The sequence below is a fragment of the Anopheles nili genome, chromosome 3, assembly GCF_943737925.1.
Source record: "Anopheles nili chromosome 3, idAnoNiliSN_F5_01, whole genome shotgun sequence".
NCBI classification, from domain to species: domain Eukaryota; kingdom Metazoa; phylum Arthropoda; class Insecta; order Diptera; family Culicidae; genus Anopheles; species Anopheles nili.
In genome coordinates this window covers 34375815-34395989 of record NC_071292.1, presented here as the reverse complement: position 1 = coordinate 34395989, position 20175 = coordinate 34375815, and the positions used below count along the sequence as shown (strand labels likewise).

The following is a 20175-nucleotide window of genomic DNA, read 5'->3' as shown; positions in this document are numbered from 1 at the left end:
AATGAAATCATTCTAATAAAATACCAGCACAAGTGCAACGATGTACGCACTTCCCTTAATCATAACAAATAAATGTTATTTTTCAGCGTAAGCTCAGCCATATTTTTTACGTAAGTAAAATCCAACTGTTTCTTGTTCTACATGTTGCCATGTTGTGGTAAACAAGGTGCTCCGTGTAAAAGGATTATTCAGCTTAGCTAGAAGTAGGCGAAATACTTCTCATAGTATAACAAAACCACTAGGCTTTGCTAGCACAGTTCAGAAGCGGTTATTTCGTCGTAACATTGGATTATGAAGAAATTTCAATATTGTTTGCGACTAAGCAGGATTTTTATCCAATTGAATTACAATTTAAAACAGTTTTTATCCAATTTTAGAAGCCAAAGCAGTGGTTATTTAGAACGCACTAGTCGCAATCGGCAGTAGCTTTAATAATTTAAAGCAATTATTTTTCACCCAACTTTTGTTCGCTTACTCTGAATTATCGTGCACCCAGCAAAAGGATCGCCGGTATAGCTTGGTACGCAGCTACACAAGGGTTTATGTGCCACTACGGCGCATTCAGTATTCACTCCACAAGATCCGAGGCATGGATTACGACATTTTTCATTGATGCACGCCAAATTCATAGGACATTCGGAATCTATAGTACATTCGGGTCGACAATTTGGCGGCCGGCCAACGTAGTTTGGTAAGCATGAACAAACGGCTCTATTGTCGTGCACCTTGCACAATGAGTTCACTCCACATGGGGATGGCTGGCAAGGGTTCCTGTATTCTTCTTCTAAGACCGGTTGTTCTTCACAATGAAACGAATCAGCAACAACATATGCAGCGTTGGTGGAAAGGAGGATAAAACATGAATCAACAACACAAATTTCTCAAAGGAACAGAATAAGCGGCGAATGCACTAAGCGAAAAGCAAAATGGTTTATGCTTGGCAAGTAGTTTGCGTTGAGCATGGCAAATGTCTTACTTGGCTCTGGTGAGCATTGTACAAATGGATCACCAATGAATCCAGCATTGCAGCTGCAGATAGGATTGTGGTTCACTACACGGCATCGCGCATTTATACCACAAGTGCCTGGACAAGGATCAATGCATCGTTGGTTGATACACGTTCTATCACGAGGACATTCTGCATTGATTAGACATTCGGGGCGGCAGTTTGGAGGAACACCGGAACAACTTATCTGACACGAACATACTGGATGACCGTCTAGCACCCTGCAGATGCTATATGGACCGCACGGGGAGGGAGAACAAGGATCGATAGGATGTCGGGACGGAAGGTCTAAAGTAAGATGTGATAGTGCGAAAAGTTGCCAAAACGTGCGATGATTGGAAGAGAAGAATTGAAGACGGATTGTGTATGATACACGTTAGTTTCAGTTATACCTTTTACCAACAAAGATAGGAACGATTACCATTAGAGGGTCTTACTTTCTACTACGAGAGGACGGCAAGCCTGTGATGGATTGCCAGTATAGCCAGGACTACAGCTACAGAACGGCGAGTGGTTATGTACACGACATTCGCTATTTATACCGCACGTGCCAAGGCATGGATCAACACAGCGCATGTTTACACATGCCTTGGAGGACGGACACTCTGTACTTTGCACACATTCCGGTCGGCAGTTGACGTATGGATCACCGAAATAATTGGGCATGCATGAGCATGAGCCGGCACTGTTGCGCTCTTGGCAGATTGCGTTAGATCCGCAGGGTGACGGATTGCACGGATCAATTATTTCGTCTCGTTTAATTGCTACAAAATGTATGGTCATATGTCATCATTGATGTAAAAACATTGAAATTTCCCGCACAAGCTTGTTAAAAGCCGAATGATCTGACGATCATTAAAATGTAAAATAGGCAAAAGGTTACACAAATCGACAAAATTGTCGGTAAACAATTCTGTCAAAAGCATCACATTGGAACTAGAAGCGTTCAGGTACTCACCGACTGGATTACAACCGCTGTATGGATCCCCTTCGAAACCATCGACACAATAGCATTCAGGTCGGTGATTACGAGAAATGCACTGCGCATTATATCCACAAGATCCAACGCACGGATCACGACACTTTTGATTGAAACATGCGCGGTTTGACGGACAATCTTGATCGGTTTCGCACTCCGGCCTGCAATTAGGAGGAGCTCCGAGCATACCGGCTGCACATGTGCACACAGCACGATTATCAATTTCGCGACACTCCGAATACGCTCCACATGGGCTTGGCTGACAAGGATGCACTGGTTCCGCCGCCTTGGGGTAACACTGCTCGAATGGATTACCAATCATATCTCGCTGACAACTGCAGAACGGTTTGTGATTGATGACCTGACATTGCGCATTAATGCCACACAGTCCGGGACATGGATCTTTGCATTTCAAATTTATGCAGCTCTTATCATGCGCACATTCTTCACTACTAGAGCATTCCGGTCTGCACGCCGGTGGCGTACCACGGTAACCCTCGGCGCAGGAACAAGTCGGTCTTCCTCCGACCACACGACAAACGCTGTTCGATGGACAAGAAGCGCATGGATCTTTTGGAGCTATCGTTGGTATATCCTTTCGGCAGCCACGGAATGGATCACCCACATATCCACGAGTACATTCACACACCGGTATATGGTTTGCTACTGTGCAGTCGGCGTTTGTACCGCACACACCTGGGCAAGGGTCACGACAGTGTTGGTTCACGCATGCCATGTTGCTGGGACAATCAGAGTTCAGTACACACTCGGGACGACATCCGGTATTGTAAGGATCGCCAAGGTATGGAGTAATGCACACACATTTGGCTGCACCATTGTACTCACTGCATACTGCATTTTCTGCACATGGGTTAGGGTAGCAAACATCTTTCGGTGTATCTTTTGGTACAGCCGAGCATCCAATGAAAGCATCTCCCTCAAATCCTGCGCGACAGCTACAGAACGCCGAATGCGCGACAACGTGACAGTCCGCGTTAGGTCCACATGCATTAGCACACGGGTTTTGGCACTTGTCATTGATACAAGCCTTATCTTGTGGGCATTCTGAACTTAGCACACACTCTGGTCTACAGCTTGGAGGCGAACCAACAAAGTTCGGTTGACAAGAACATACCGGTCGCCGGCTGCGTACTTGACAAATCGAATTCGGTCCGCAGGGAGACGGGTCACAGGGATTCTTCGGCTCGACCGGCGGCTCATTTTGCCTCGATTCACAAATTACAAACGGATCTCCTTGCTGATTTGGTCCGCAACTGCATATCGGATTATGGTTAAGCACTTCACACCGCGCTCCTACGCCACATGTTCCAGGACAGGGATCGGCGCATTTTAGATTGATGCATGCCTTGTTCTGAGCACACTCTGCGTTGATCATACATTCAGCTTGGCAGGCAGGAGGCACTCCCCGGTACCCTGGTAAACATGAGCAAATTGCATAACCATCAGGCGTGGTACGGCATTTGCTGTTCGGCCCACATGGATTCGGGTCACAAGGCGTGTTGTCGGGAGGCAGATAAGTACGCTCAGTACATGCGATAAGTGCATCACCAGTGTGGGTTGGCGGACAGAAACAAATTGGCAAATGATTTACGACTTTGCACTGTGCATTCACACCACACGCATCAACGCATGGGTCAACGCAGCGAGAATTCACACACGCTTTACTTATCGAACAATCCGTGTTCACGACGCATTCTGGTCGGCAGCCAACTAGAGGATCTCCGTAGTAATTTTTCTTACATACGCATGCTAGCACGCCATTCTGCTGCTTGCATTGAGTGTTTGCTCCGCATCGTATGCTATCACAAGTTTCGCGAGGGCTCTCTTGGGGCGCACAACTTTCATACGGGTTTCCGTGCATGTTCGAAGGACAGTAACAGATCGGTCGATGACGTTCCACTGTACAGTGCGCGTTGTAGCCGCATGATCCAGGACAGGGATCCTGACATTGCGATTGCAGACAGGCCATATTGAACGGACAGTCCGTGTTCAGCACGCATTGTGGACGGCATCTTGGATTATGTACAGCATCCGGTGCAACGCACGGATCACATAAGGCCACATCGTTACCATAAATAGAGCAAATTTCTCCAGGTCCACAAGGATCAGATGAGCACGGTTGCCTCGTCATGTTTCTATCCTCCGGTATTGGAACGCACTGCACAAACGCATCTCCAGTGTAGCCTGATGGACATTTGCACATTGGCGTATGATAGTTTACGCTACACTCGGCATTAACACCGCACACTGTACCTAACGCGCATGGTGAAACACATTTATGATTGACGCAAGACTTGTCCGGTGTGCAGTCGGAATTAATGTCACATTCTGGCGTACATCCTTTGCGGGGATCGCCGTGATAATTTGGTAAGCATTTACAAATCGGACGCTTGTTCCTCACTGTGCATCGGGAATTCGCGCCACATGGGCTAGGATTACAAGCATCTCGAGGTCTTTCGTCCAAACTGTAACATTGTATGGCAGGATTTCCTGTCAGACCAGCATCGCAGAAGCACACTGGATGATGTTTATCCACTCGACAATGCGCTCCAGCTCCACAAGATCCCGGACACGGATCGGAACAGCGCAATCCAATGCAAGCCTTGTCCTCCGCACATTGATCATCGCTCAAGCATTCAAAGGCATGGCAGCCGGTTGTTGTTGGATCTCCGCTCAGCCCTGGTGGGCATCGACATCCCGGGGACCCATCTACTAGCAGGACACATTCGGCACCCGGCGCGCATGGGTTCGGTTCGCAAACTGATTGCGGTTGTTCTACGCATCCTCCATACGGATCTCCAATAAAGTTCGGCTTACAGTAGCATTGTTCTCTGCCCTCTGCAACGTAGCAATCGGCATTCGGACCGCACGGGCCAGGTTGACACAATTCCGGCGTCATAACGGGCTCAAGGCAGCTACGATAAGGATTGCCAATCATCGAATCCGGGCAGTAGCACACCGGATTGCGCGTTGCGTCACAGACTGCACCAAATCCACAAGGATTCGGATCGCAAGGACTTGAAGGTTCTACGCATCCACGAATCGTGTTTGGGCTTTCAATATAACCAGGTACGCACGTACATTTGGCATATCCATTACTAAGTATCGTACATTGCGTATTCGGACCACATGGAGATGGTATGCACGGATTTTGCGGCAGGGTACACGGAGTCTGTGGCGGGTTTCCTTCAAATTCTGGCAAACAGAAACATGTGGCTTTGCCGTTTATCTTTCGACATCCTGAGTTTGGTCCGCATGGGTTTGGAGTACACTCATCACCTTCTGGAACTGTTGAGAGTAAAATGAGCGTTATTAATATCGTGAGCCATTGGTACTCTCAAAAAATAGTAGTAAAGCACATTAGTTAAACTTACTGCAATTCTTGAATGGATTTCCTGTAAGGCCACGTGGACAGAAACATACTGGACTGCCATTATCCACTTCACACATAGCATTCACGCCACATGGATTCGGAACACACGGATTAGTTGGCGGATTGCATCCTGTACGAGCATTACCTCCATATCCCGGTGGGCAGCGACAAACGGCCTTGTGTCTCTTTACGTCGCACATTGCATTTGGTCCACATTGGCAAGGTGACGAGCAGCGTCCGCTGATGCACGCTTCGTCGTCATTACACTGACGATCTGATAAGCAGCCTTGATGTTTCGAACATTGTATGTAAGCGTTTCCAGTGTATCCTGCCCAACAGCGACAGTCAATACCATGATTAACTGCGTAGCAATCGGCATTTTCTCCACAAGAGTCGCTCTGACATGGATTGACACACACGCGGTTCAATCGATCGCAAAGCTTATCTGGTGGACAATCTTCGTTGTACTGACATACAGAGCCAGCTGAGACAACTGTAAAGTTAACTTTTGTTAAGTATCATATAGTCCTAAAGCAACAACTGTAACGACACAGTTGATACAATTCAGCCAACTATCGGAATGTATCCTACCTGGTACGCATTGCACAAAACCATTGCCGTGGTAGCCGTCAATGCAACTACAATCAGTACCATGATTGGTATTGATGCAGACAGCATTAGTTGTACATGGATTTTTTACATCGCACGGCCGATGGCATACGTTTCCAACACAAGCTTCCGTCAGTGCACATTCGTCGTTTGTGGTGCATTGGACTGAATAGTGCAGAATATGAAAAGAAAGTGATTTCGTTTTGTGATGAATGTGCATGTATGTACATGAAAATAACTACATAAACATCCCGCATAATATTTATTTTTAACAGCTTAAACTTTTTACACGTAATTGTGATTTCCTGATGTGATTTTTGGCGCAATTAGTTGCAGTGTTGGTATAAGAACGAAAAGAGTGGTGTAGAAATAATGGTTTGCGTGATTATGATTTGGTTTTTACAAAATATTTCTAGCAAAAGGAGGCAAAAAAGCAGTAATTAATGGTTTGCTTACTTGGCTCTAGCACGGTGCATTTTAATGTTGGGTTACCCTCATGTCCAGGTGGGCACGAACAGATAGGTCGATGCATTCTAGCATGACATGTAGCTGTTTCTGCGCAAACGCCATCGAATAAACACGGATTTTCGCACAAACCCATGTAGCACACTTCCGCATCCAGACAGTCGCTATCAGATTGGCAAGGCCCAGGAATTTTCGGTGATCCTGGAGGTGCTGCGTTAGTATGCAATGATTAATAAACGCATCGATTAGTATGAATATTAATGGTTAGTAGTAAATATTTGAATAGAGTTCAATAGTTGATAGAAAAAGATCTTGAAATTTGTTTAAAAAGAAATTCAGGAAAAGAACACAAAAGATGTTTGTTTTGCAAAATTCATAAAATATATCACAGGAAATTATAATATATTGTACAGGGATTGATAAAGAATATTTACAGAGTCAAAAGAAAAGGTTGGAAAAATTGTTGGATCGTGTAGGTAGCTGATAATACCTCTTGCACAGGGAGTGTTAGGGGGAAGGTTGGTTGTGTTACAAATTACGAAACATTGTGACTGTACACAAATTTCATTCGTAGTGCACTCTTTGGCGGTTTGGCAGCTTGTAGTGGCAGGTAGCATTGTTGCATTATTTGGCAATTCTCGAGGATATGTGACAGTTGTTATTGATCCTTCTGTTGTATTGTTATATTTCTCGCTAGCCGAAGCAATTGTTGTGCTCATTAATTCATACGAAAAGTTGCTTGTTAAAGGGTTTGACGTTACAGTCGTCGGAGTCGTGAAAGATAACAAATCGTGACCATTAGCTACCGTTCGTTCGTCATACGAAGTTGTAAAATTGTACATCGAAGCAAGAGTTGGTGCATAAATTTGAAACATTGTACTAAAGTCGTTATCACGAAGGTAAACATTTTCTTCGGAAATGGTCTGTAACGTCGGGGTTAGAGGATCGATTTTATCAGTGAAAGCGTATCGTGTAGTTTCTGTGATTTGCTGAGTTGTGCCAGCGTCAGGATACGGTGTTGTGATGTCTCGTGTTGTTTCCGAGGCGTATCGAGTTGTTCCAACATCAGGAATAAATGTGGTGGTTTGTGAATCAGAAACCCGGATTGTATGATCGCCATCAATAAATGACCGATCGGTTGTGTCCGTGGTAGTGTATCGTGTAGTTTCTGTGATTTGCTGAGTTGTTCCAGCGTCAGGATACGGTGTTGTGATGTCTCGTGTTGTTTCCGAGGCGTATCGAGTTGTTCCAACATCAGGAATAAATGTGGTGGTTTGTGAATCAGAAACACGGGTTGTTTGATCGCCATCAACGGATGATCGATCGGTTGTGTCCGTGGTAGTGTATCGTGTAGTTTCTGTGATTTGCTGAGTTGTTCCATCGTCAGGATACGGTGTTGAGATGTCTCGTGTTATTTCCAAGGCGAATCGAGTTGTTCCAACATCAGGAATAGATGTTGTGGTTTGTGAATCAGAAACCCGGGTTGTATGATCGCCATCAATCGATGACCGATCGGTTGTGTCCGTGGTAGTGTATCGTGTAATTTCTGTGATTTGCTGAGTTGTTCCAGCGTCTGGATACGGTGTGGTGATGTCTCGTGTTGTTTCCGAGGCATATCTAGTCGTTCCAACATCAGGAACAGATGTTGTGATTTGTGAATCAGAAACACGGGTTGTTTGATCGCCATCAACGAATGATCGATCGGTTGTGTCTGTGGTAATGTATCGTGTAGTTTCTGTGATTTGCTGAGTTGTTCCACCGTCAGGATACGGTGTTGTGATGTCTCGTGTTGTTTCCGAGGCGTATCGAGTTGTTCCAACATCAGGAATAAATGTGGTGGTTTGTGAATCAGAAACACGTGTTGATTGATCGCCATCAACGGATGATCGATCGGTTGTGTCCGTGGTAGTGTATCGTGTAGTTTCTGTGATTTGCTGAGTTGTTCCAGCGTCAGGATACGGTGTTGTGATGTCGCGTGTTGTTTCCGAGGCGTATCGAGTCGTTCCAACATCAGGAACAGATGTTGTGATTTGTGAATCAGAAACCCGGGTTGTTTGATCGCCATCAATCGATGACCGATCGGTTGTGTCCGTGGTAGTGTATCGTGTAGTTTCTGTGATTTGCTGAGTTGTTACATCGTCAGGATAAGGTGTTGTGATGTCTCGTGTTGTTTCCGAGGCGTATCGAGTCGTTCCAACATCAGGAACAGATGTTGTGATTTGTGAATCAGAAACCCGGGTTGTATGATCGCCATCAATAGATGACCGATCGGTTGTGTCCGTGGTAGTGTATCGTGTAGTTTCTGTGATTTGCTGAGTTGTGCCAGCGTCAGGATACGGTGTTGTGATGTCTCGTGTTGTTTCCGAGGCGTATCGAGTTGTTCCAACATCAGGAATAAATGTGGTGGTTTGTGAATCAGAAACCCGGATTGTATGATCGCCATCAATAAATGACCGATCGGTTGTGTCCGTGGTAGTGTATCGTGTAGTTTCTGTGATTTGCTGAGTTGTTCCAGCGTCAGGATACGGTGTTGTGATGTCTCGTGTTGTTTCCGAGGCGTATCGAGTTGTTCCAACATCAGGAATAAATGTGGTGGTTTGTGAATCAGAAACACGTGTTGATTGATCGCCATCAAAGGATGATCGATCGGTTGTGTCCGTGGTAGTGTATCGTGTAGTTTCTGTGATTTGCTGAGTTGTTCCAGCGTCAGGATACGGTGTTGTGATGTCGCGTGTTGTTTCCGAGGCGTATCGAGTCGTTCCAACATCAGGAACAGATGTTGTGATTTGTGAATCAGAAACCCGGGTTGTTTGATCGCCATCAATCGATGACCGATCGGTTGTGTCCGTGGTAGTGTATCGTGTAGTTTCTGTGATTTGCTGAGTTGTTACATCGTCAGGATAAGGTGTTGTGATGTCTCGTGTTGTTTCCGAGGCGTATCGAGTCGTTCCAACATCAGGAACAGATGTTGTGATTTGTGAATCAGAAACCCGGGTTGTATGATCGCCATCAATAGATGACCGATCGGTTGTGTCCGTGGTAGTGTATCGTGTAGTTTCTGTGATTTGCTGAGTTGTTCCAGCGTCAGGATACGGTGTTGTGATGTCGCGTGTTGTTTCCGAGGCGTATCGAGTCGTTCCAACATCAGGAACAGATGTTGTGATTTGTGAATCAGAAACACGGGTTGTTTGATCGCCATCAATAAATGACCGATCGGTTGTGTCCGTGGTAGTGTATCGTGTAGTTTCTGTGATTTGCTGAGTTGTTCCAGCGTCAGGATACGGTGTTGTGATGTCTCGTGTTGTTTCCGAGGCGTATCGAGTTGTTCCAACATCAGGAATAGATGTTGTGATTTGTGAATCAGAAACACGGGTTGTTTGATCGCCATCAATAGATGAACGATCGGCTGTGTCCGTGGTAGTGTATCGTGTAGTTTCTGTGATTTGCTGAGTTGTGCCAGCGTCAGGATACGGTGTTGTGATGTCTCGTGTTGTTTCCGAGGCGTATCGAGTTGTTCCAACATCAGGAATAGATGTTGTGATTTGTGAATCAGAAACCCGGGTTGTATGATCGCCATCAATAGATGACCGACCGGTTGTGTCCGTGGTAGTGTATCGTGTAGTATCTGTGATTTGCTGAGTTGTTCCAGCGTCAGGATACGTTGTGGTGATGTCTCGTGTTGTTTCCGAGGCGTATCGAGTTGTTCCAACATCAGGAATAAATGTGGTGGTTTGTGAATCAGAAACCCGGATTGTATGATCGCCATCAGTAGATGACCGATCGCTTATGTCCGTGGTAGTGTATCGTGTAGTTTCTGTGATTTGCTGAGTTGTTCCACCGTCAGGATACGGTGTGGTGATGTGTCGTGTTGTTTCCGAGGCGTATCGAGTTGTTCCAACATCAGGAATAAATGTGGTGGTTTGTGAATCAGAAACCCGGATTGTATGATCGCCATCAATAGATGACCGATCGGCTGTGTCCGTGGTAGTGTATCGTGTAGTTTCTGTGATTTGCTGAGTTGTTCCAGCGTCAGGATACGGTGTGGTGATGTCTCGTGTTGTTTCCGAGGCGTATCTAGTCGTTCCAACATCAGGAACAGATGTTGTGATTTGTGAATCAGAAACACGGGTTGTTTGATCGCCATCAATAGATGAACGATCGGTTGTGTCCGTGGATGTGTATCGTGTAGTTTCTGTGATTTGCTGAGTTGTTCCAGCGTCAGGATACGGTGTTGTGATGTCGCGTGTTGTTTCCGAGGCGTGTCGAGTCGTTCCAAAGTCAGGTATAGATGTTGTGCTTTGTGAATCAGAAACACGGGTTGTTTGATCGCCATCAACGGATGATCGATCGGTTGTGTCCGTGGTAGTGTATCGTGTAGTTTCTGTGATTTGCTGAGTTGTTCCAGCGTCAGGATACGCTGTTGTGATGTCGCGTGTTGTTTCCGAGGCGTATCGAGTTGTTCCAACATCAGGAATAGATGTTGTGGTTTGTGAATCAGAAACCCGGGTTGTATGATCGCCATCAATAAATGACCGATCGGCTGTCTCGATAGTAGTGTATCGTGTAGTTTCTGTGATTTGCTGAGTTGTTCCAGCGTCAGGATACGGTGTTGTGATGTCTCGTGTTGTTTCCGAGGCGTATCGAGTTGTTCCAACATCAGGAATAGATGTTGTGATTTGTGAATCAGAAACCCGGGTTGTATGATCGCCATCAATCGATGACCGATCGGTTGTGTCCGTGGTAGTGTATCGTGTAGTTTCTGTGATTTGCTGAGTTGTTCCAGCGTCTGGATACGGTGTGGTGATGTCTCGTGTTGTTTCCGAGGCGTATCGAGTTGTTCCAACATCAGGAATAGATGTTGTGGTTTGTGAATCAGAAACACGGGTTGTTTGATCGCCATCAATCGATGACCGATCGGTTGTGTCCGTGGTAGTGTATCGTGTAGTTTCTGTGATTTGCTGAGTTGTTCCAGCGTCTGGATACGGTGTGGTGATGTCTCGTGTTGTTTCCGAGGCGTATCGAGTTGTTCCAACATCAGGAATAGATGTTGTGATTTGTGAATCAGAAACCCGGGTTGTTTGATCGCCATCAATAGAAGATCGATCGGTTGTGTCCGTGGTAGTGTATCGTGTAGTATCTGTGATTTGCTGAGTTGTTCCAGCGTCAGGATACGTTGTGGTGATGTCGCGTGTTGTTTCCGAGGCGTGTCGAGTCGTTCCAAAGTCAGGTATAGATGTTGTGCTTTGTGAATCAGAAACACGGGTTGTTTGATCGCCATCAACGGATGATCGATCGGTTGTGTCCGTGGTAGTGTATCGTGTAGTTTCTGTGATTTGCTGAGTTGTTCCAGCGTCAGGATACGGTGTGGTGATGTCTCGTGTTGTTTCCGAGGCGTATCGAGTTGTTCCAACATCAGGAATAGATGTTGTGGTTTGTGAATCAGAAACACGGGTTGTTTGATCGCCATCAATAGAAGATCGATCGGTTGTGTCCGTGGTAGTGTATCGTGTAGTTTCTGTGATTTGCTGAGTTGTTCCAGCGTCAGGATACGGTGTTGTGATGTCTCGTGTTGTTTCCGAGGCGTATCGAGTTGTTCCAACATCAGGAATAGATGTTGTGATTTGTGAATCAGAAACCCGGGTTGTATGATCGCCATCAATCGATGACCGATCGGTTGTGTCCGTGGTAGTGTATCGTGTAGTTTCTGTGATTTGCTGAGTTGTTCCAGCGTCTGGATACGGTGTGGTGATGTCTCGTGTTGTTTCCGAGGCGTATCGAGTTGTTCCAACATCAGGAATAGATGTTGTGGTTTGTGAATCAGAAACCCGGGTTGTATGATCGCCATCAATAAATGACCGATCGGTTGTGTCCGTGGTAGTGTATCGTGTAGTTTCTGTGATTTGCTGAGTTGTTCCACCGTCAGGATATTGTGTTGTGATGTCTCGTGTTGTTTCCGAGGCGTATCGAGTTGTTCCAACATCAGGAATAGATGTTGTGGTTTGTGAATCAGAAACACGGGTTGTTTGATCGCCATCAATAGAAGATCGATCGGTTGTGTCCGTGGTAGTGTATCGTGTAGTTTCTGTGATTTGCTGAGTTGTTCCAGCGTCAGGATACGGTGTGGTGATGTCTCGTGTTATTTCCGAGGCGAATCGAGTTGTTCCAACATCAGGAATAGATGTGGTGATTTGTGAATCAGAAACCCGGGTTGTATGATCGCCATCAATCGATGACCGATCGGTTGTGTCCGTGGTAGTGTATCGTGTAGTTTCTGTGATTTGCTGAGTTGTTCCAGCGTCAGGATACGGTGTGGTGATGTCGCGTGTTGTTTCCGAGGCGTATCGAGTTGTTCCGACATCAGGAATAGATGTTGTGATTTGTAAATCAGAAACCCGGATTGTATGATCGCCATCAATAGAAGATCGATCGGTTGTGTCCGTGGTAGAGTGTCGTGTAGTTTCTGTGATTTGCTGAGTTGTTCCAGCGTCAGAATATGGTGTGGTGATGTCTCGTGTTGTTTCCGAGGCGTATCGAGTTGTTCCAACATCAGGAATAGATGTTGTGGTTTGTGAATCAGAAACCCGGGTTGTTTGATCGCCATCAATAGAAGATCGATCGGTTGTGTCCGTGGTAGTGTATCGTGTAGTATCTGTGATTTGCTGAGTTGTTCCAGCGTCAGGATACGTTGTGGTGATGTCTCGTGTTGTTTCCGAGGCGTATCGAGTTGTTCCAACATCAGGAATAGATGTTGTGATTTGTGAATCAGAAACCCGGGTTGTTTGATCGCCATCAATAGAAGATCGATCGGTTGTGTCCGTGGTAGTGTATCGTGTAGTATCTGTGATTTGCTGAGTTGTTCCAGCGTCAGGATACGTTGTGGTGATGTCGCGTGTTGTTTCCGAGGCGTGTCGAGTCGTTCCAAAGTCAGGTATAGATGTTGTGCTTTGTGAATCAGAAACACGGGTTGTTTGATCGCCATCAACGGATGATCGATCGGTTGTGTCCGTGGTAGTGTATCGTGTAGTTTCTGTGATTTGCTGAGTTGTTCCAGCGTCAGGATACGGTGTTGTGATGTCGCGTGTTGTTTCCGAGGCGTATCGAGTCGTTCCAACATCAGGAACAGATGTTGTGATTTGTGAATCAGAAACCCGGGTTGTATGATCGCCATCAATCGATGACCGATCGGTTGTGTCCGTGGTAGTGTATCGTGTAGTTTCTGTGATTTGCTGAGTTGTTCCAGCGTCAGGATACGCTGTTGTGATGTCGCGTGTTGTTTCCGAGGCGTATCGAGTTGTTCCAACATCAGGAATAGATGTTGTGGTTTGTGAATCAGAAACCCGGGTTGTATGATCGCCATCAATAAATGACCGATCGGTTGTGTCCGTGGTAGTGTATCGTGTAGTTTCTGTGATTTGCTGAGTTGTTCCACCGTCAGGATATTGTGTTGTGATGTCTCGTGTTGTTTCCGAGGCGTATCGAGTTGTTCCAACATCAGGAATAGATGTTGTGGTTTGTGAATCAGAAACACGGGTTGTTTGATCGCCATCAATAGAAGATCGATCGGTTGTGTCCGTGGTAGTGTATCGTGTAGTTTCTGTGATTTGCTGAGTTGTTCCAGCGTCAGGATACGGTGTGGTGATGTCTCGTGTTATTTCCGGGGCGAATCGAGTTGTTCCAACATCAGGAATAGATGTGGTGATTTGTGAATCAGAAACCCGGGTTGTATGATCGCCATCAATCGATGACCGATCGGTTGTGTCCGTGGTAGTGTATCGTGTAGTTTCTGTGATTTGCTGAGTTGTTCCAGCGTCAGGATACGGTGTTGTGATGTCGCGTGTTGTTTCCGAGGCGTATCGAGTCGTTCCAACATCAGGAACAGATGTTGTGATTTGTGAATCAGAAACCCGGGTTGTATGATCGCCATCAATCGATGACCGATCGGTTGTGTCCGTGGTAGTGTATCGTGTAGTTTCTGTGATTTGCTGAGTTGTTCCAGCGTCAGGATACGCTGTTGTGATGTCGCGTGTTGTTTCCGAGGCGTATCGAGTTGTTCCAACATCAGGAATAGATGTTGTGGTTTGTGAATCAGAAACCCGGGTTGTATGATCGCCATCAATAAATGACCGATCGGTTGTGTCCGTGGTAGTGTATCGTGTAGTTTCTGTGATTTGCTGAGTTGTTCCACCGTCAGGATATTGTGTTGTGATGTCTCGTGTTGTTTCCGAGGCGTATCGAGTTGTTCCAACATCAGGAATAGATGTTGTGGTTTGTGAATCAGAAACACGGGTTGTTTGATCGCCATCAATCGATGACCGATCGGTTGTGTCCGTGGTAGTGTATCGTGTAGTTTCTGTGATTTGCTGAGTTGTTCCACCGTCAGGATACGGTGTTGTGATGTCTCGTGTTGTTTCCGAGGCGTATCGAGTTGTTCCAACATCAGGAATAGATGTTGTGGTTTGTGAATCAGAAACCCGGGTTGTATGATCGCCATCAATCGATGACCGATCGGTTGTGTCCGTGGTAGTGTATCGTGTAGTTTCTGTGATTTGCTGAGTTGTTCCACCGTCAGGATACGGTGTGGTGATGTCTCGTGTTGTTTCCGAGGCGTATCGAGTTGTTCCAACATCAGGAATAGATGTGGTGATTTGTGAATCAGAAACCCGGGTTGTATGATCGCCATCAATCGATGACCGATCGGTTGTGTCCGTGGTAGTGTATCGTGTAGTTTCTGTGATTTGCTGAGTTGTTCCAGCGTCAGGATACGGTGTTGTGATGTCGCGTGTTGTTTCCGAGGCGTATCGAGTCGTTCCAACATCAGGAACAGATGTTGTGATTTGTGAATCAGAAACCCGGGTTGTATGATCGCCATCAATCGATGACCGATCGGTTGTGTCCGTGGTAGTGTATCGTGTAGTTTCTGTGATTTGCTGAGTTGTTCCAGCGTCAGGATACGCTGTTGTGATGTCGCGTGTTGTTTCCGAGGCGTATCGAGTTGTTCCAACATCAGGAATAGATGTTGTGATTTGTGAATCAGAAACCCGGGTTGTATGATCGCCATCAATAAATGACCGATCGGTTGTGTCCGTGGTAGTGTATCGTGTAGTATCTGTGATTTGCTGAGTTGTTCCAGCGTCAGGATACGGTGTTGTGATGTCTCGTGTTGTTTCCGAGGCGTATCGAGTTGTTCCAACATCAGGAATAGATGTTGTGATTTGTGAATCAGAAACCCGGGTTGTTTGATCGCCATCAATAGAAGATCGATCGGTTGTGTCCGTGGTAGTGTATCGTGTAGTATCTGTGATTTGCTGAGTTGTTCCAGCGTCAGGATACGTTGTGGTGATGTCTCGTGTTGTTTCCGAGGCGTATCGAGTTGTTCCAACATCAGGAATAAATGTGGTGGTTTGTGAATCAGAAACACGGGTTGTTTGATCGCCATCAATCGATGACCGATCGGTCGTGTCCGTGGTAGTGTATCGTGTAGTTTCTGTGATTTGCTGAGTTGTTCCAGCGTCAGGATACGGTGTGGTGATGTCGCGTGTTGTTTCCGAGGCGTGTCGAGTTGTTCCAAAGTCAGGTATAGATGTTGTGCTTTGTGAATCAGAAACACGGGTTGTTTGATCGCCATCAATCGATGACCGATCGGTCGTGTCCGTGGTAGTGTATCGTGTAGTTTCTGTGATTTGCTGAGTTGTTCCAGCGTCTGGATACGTTGTGGTGATGTCGCGTGTTGTTTCCGAGGCGTATCGAGTTGTTCCAACATCAGGAATAGATGTTGTGGTTTGTGAATCAGAAACACGGGTTGTTTGATCGCCATCAATAGATGAACGATCGGCTGTGTCGATGGTAGTGTATCGTGTAGTTTCTGTGATTTGCTGAGTTGTGCCAGCGTCAGGATACGGTGTTGTGATGTCTCGTGTTGTTTCCGAGGCGTATCGAGTTGTTCCAACATCAGGAATAGATGTTGTGATTTGTGAATCAGAAACCCGGGTTGTATGATCGCCATCAATAGATGACCGACCGGTTGTGTCCGTGGTAGTGTATCGTGTAGTTTCTGTGAGTTGCTGAGTTGTTCCAGCGTCAGGATACGGTGTTGTGATGTCTCGTGTTGTTTCCGAGGCGTATCGAGTTGTTCCAACATCAGGAATAAATGTGGTGGTTTGTGAATCAGAAACACGTGTTGTTTGATCGCCATCAATAGAAGATCGATCGGTTGTGTCCGTGGTAGTGTATCGTGTAATTTCTGTGATTTGCTGAGTTGTTCCAGCGTCTGGATACGGTGTGGTGATGTCTCGTGTTATTTCCGAGGCGTATCGAGTTGTTCCAACATCAGGAATAGATGTTGTGGTTTGTGAATCAGAAACCCGGGTTGTATGATCGCCATCAATCGATGAACGATCGGCTGTCTCGATAGTAGTGTATCGTGTAGTTTCTGTGATTTGCTGAGTTGTGCCAGCGTCAGGATACGGTGTGGTGATGTCTCGTGTTGTTTCCGAGGCGTATCGAGTTGTTCCAACATCAGGAATAGATGTTGTGATTTGTGAATCAGAAACCCGGGTTGTATGATCGCCATCAATAGATGACCGACCGGTTGTGTCCGTGGTAGTGTATCGTGTAGTTTCTGTGATTTGCTGAGTTGTTCCACCGTCAGGATACGGTGTGGTGATGTCTCGTGTTGTTTCCGAGGCGTATCGAGTTGTTCCAACATCAGGAATAGATGTTGTGATTTGTGAATCAGAAACCCGGGTTGTATGATCGCCATCAATCGATGACCGATCGGTTGTGTCCGTGGTAGTGTATCGTGTAGTTTCTGTGATTTGCTGAGTTGTTCCAGCGTCTGGATACGGTGTGGTGATGTCTCGTGTTGTTTCCGAGGCGTATCGAGTTGTTCCAACATCAGGAATAGATGTTGTGGTTTGTGAATCAGAAACCCGGGTTGTATGATCGCCATCAATCGATGATCGATCGGTTGTGTCCGTGGTAGTGTATCGTGTAGATTCTGTGATTTGCTGAGTTGTTCCAGCGTCTGGATACGGTGTGGTGATGTCTCGTGTTATTTCCGAGGCGTATCGAGTTGTTCCAACATCAGGAATAGATGTTGTGGTTTGTGAATCAGAAACCCGGGTTGTATGATCGCCATCAATCGATGAACGATCGGCTGTGTCGATAGTAGTGTATCGTGTAGTTTCTGTGATTTGCTGAGTTGTGCCAGCGTCAGGATACGGTGTGGTGATGTCTCGTGTTGTTTCCGAGGCGTATCGAGTTGTTCCAACATCAGGAATAGATGTTGTGATTTGTGAATCAGAAACCCGGGTTGTATGATCGCCATCAATAGATGACCGACCGGTTGTGTCCGTGGTAGTGTATCGTGTAGTTTCTGTGATTTGCTGAGTTGTTCCACCGTCAGGATACGGTGTGGTGATGTCTCGTGTTGTTTCCGAGGCGTATCGAGTTGTTCCAACATCAGGAATAGATGTTGTGATTTGTGAATCAGAAACCCGGGTTGTATGATCGCCATCAATAGATGACCGATCGGTTGTGTCCGTGGTAGTGTATCGTGTAGTTTCTGTGATTTGCTGAGTTGTTCCAGCGTCAGGATACGGTGTTGTGATGTCTCGTGTTGTTTCCGAGGCGTATCGAGTTGTTCCAACATCAGGAATAAATGTGGTGGTTTGTGAATCAGAAACACGTGTTGTTTGATCGCCATCAATAGAAGATCGATCGGTTGTGTCCGTGGTAGTGTATCGAGTAGTTTCTGTGATTTGCTGAGTTGTTCCAGCGTCTGGATACGGTGTGGTGATGTCTCGTGTTATTTCCGAGGCGTATCGAGTTGTTCCAACATCAGGAATAGATGTTGTGGTTTGTGAATCAGAAACCCGGGTTGTATGATCGCCATCAATCGATGAACGATCGGCTGTGTCGATAGTAGTGTATCGTGTAGTTTCTGTGATTTGCTGAGTTGTGCCAGCGTCAGGATACGGTGTGGTGATGTCTCGTGTTGTTTCCGAGGCGTATCGAGTTGTTCCAACATCAGGAATAGATGTTGTGATTTGTGAATCAGAAACCCGGGTTGTATGATCGCCATCAATAGATGACCGACCGGTTGTGTCCGTGGTAGTGTATCGTGTAGTTTCTGTGAGTTGCTGAGTTGCTCCAGCGTCAGGATACGGTGTTGTGATGTCTCGTGTTGTTTCCGAGGCGTATCGAGTTGTTCCAACATCAGGAATAAATGTGGTGGTTTGTGAATCAGAAACACGTGTTGTTTGATCGCCATCAATAGAAGATCGATCGGTTGTGTCCGTGGTAGTGTATCGTGTAGTTTCTGTGAGTTGCTGAGTTGTTCCAGCGTCAGGATACGGTGTGGTGATGTCTCGTGTTGTTTCCGAGGCGTATCGAGTTGTTCCAACATCAGGAATAAATGTGGTGGTTTGTGAATCAGAAACACGTGTTGTTTGATCGCCATCAATAGAAGATCGATCGGTTGTGTCCGTGGTAGTGTATCGTGTAGTTTCTGTGATTTGCTGAGTTGTTCCAGCGTCAGGATACAGTGTTGTGATGTCTCGTGTTGTTTCCGAGGCGTATCGAGTTGTTCCAACATCAGGAATAGATGTTGTGGTTTGTGAATCAGAAACCCGGGTTGTATGATCGCCATCAATCGATGACCGATCGGTTGTGTCCGTGGTAGTGTATCGTGTAGTTTCTGTGATTTGCTGAGTTGTTCCACCGTCAGGATACGGTGTGGTGATGTCTCGTGTTGTTTCCGAGGCGTATCGAGTTGTTCCAACATCAGGAATAGATGTTGTGATTTGTGAATCAGAAACCCGGGTTGTATGATCGCCATCAATAGATGACCGATCGGTTGTGTCCGTGGTAGTGTATCGTGTAGTTTCTGTGATTTGCTGAGTTGTTCCAGCGTCAGGATACGGTGTGGTGATGTCTCGTGTTGTTTCCGAGGCGTATCGAGTTGTTCCAACATCAGGTATAGATGTTGTGATTTGTGAATCCGCGTCACGGGTTGTTTGAACGCTACCGATTAAAGGCTGAACCGTTGTGTCTGTGGTGTATCGTGTTGATTCAGTAGCGTCATGGGTCGTGATAGTCGAGTCTGTTAATATTTGAATTTTTATGTCAAACTTTTTGTCATGGTTAGTATATTCATGGTTGGTTTCTCCATTGAACGTAGATTGAGCAATAGCTTCGGTTGTGCTTCCTATTGTTTCATCAAGATTACTCTCTTCCATAGTAGGTGTAACAATTTTTAAAGTTGTAGCTGTGTTCCGTGCTGTAGTCAATTTGCTTGGGTAAGTTGTTAGATGTTCCGTATCATTCGCAGGCAGAGGCGTTGTTATTGCTGTGTTTGTTACGTTGTTAACATTTTGCATTTGGGCTTCTTCGACAAATATGTTTGAATCTGTGCTATTTACATCAGAGTAAGTGTCGGTGGTTGTGTGTAGGTCTGTGTTATTTATTTTTTCAAATATAAAACGAAATAAAATTTGCTTTTATTTATTTGTATTCATTTACAATTGTGATACAAATTAATGATCGTATGTAAATTGCACAATGAATAGATGTATGTTTTTTTTTGTTTTGTACTGTTTTAAAATCAGTGTTTGTTTAGCATGAATAATGTGTGAAATGACAACGTTAGTCGTATTTGTATGGATCAAAGTTAAATTTTGAAGTCCACTATCAATTTTGAGAGCGTGAAAAACAGTATAGTGA

The 20175-nt window shown here is 45.7% G+C and overlaps 1 protein-coding gene across 1 annotated transcript in view; it reads right to left on the bottom strand.

The window, feature by feature from the left end:
* Positions 1–20175, bottom strand: part of LOC128723345 (uncharacterized) — a 95821-nt gene that overhangs the window by 40960 nt on the left and 34686 nt on the right. The window contains 6 exon segments of the mRNA XM_053817074.1: positions 476–799; positions 977–1294; positions 1444–1770; positions 1980–5294; positions 5381–5863; positions 5953–6153. Coding sequence (XP_053673049.1) covers positions 476–799; positions 977–1294; positions 1444–1770; positions 1980–5294; positions 5381–5863; positions 5953–6153 — 4968 coding nt within the window.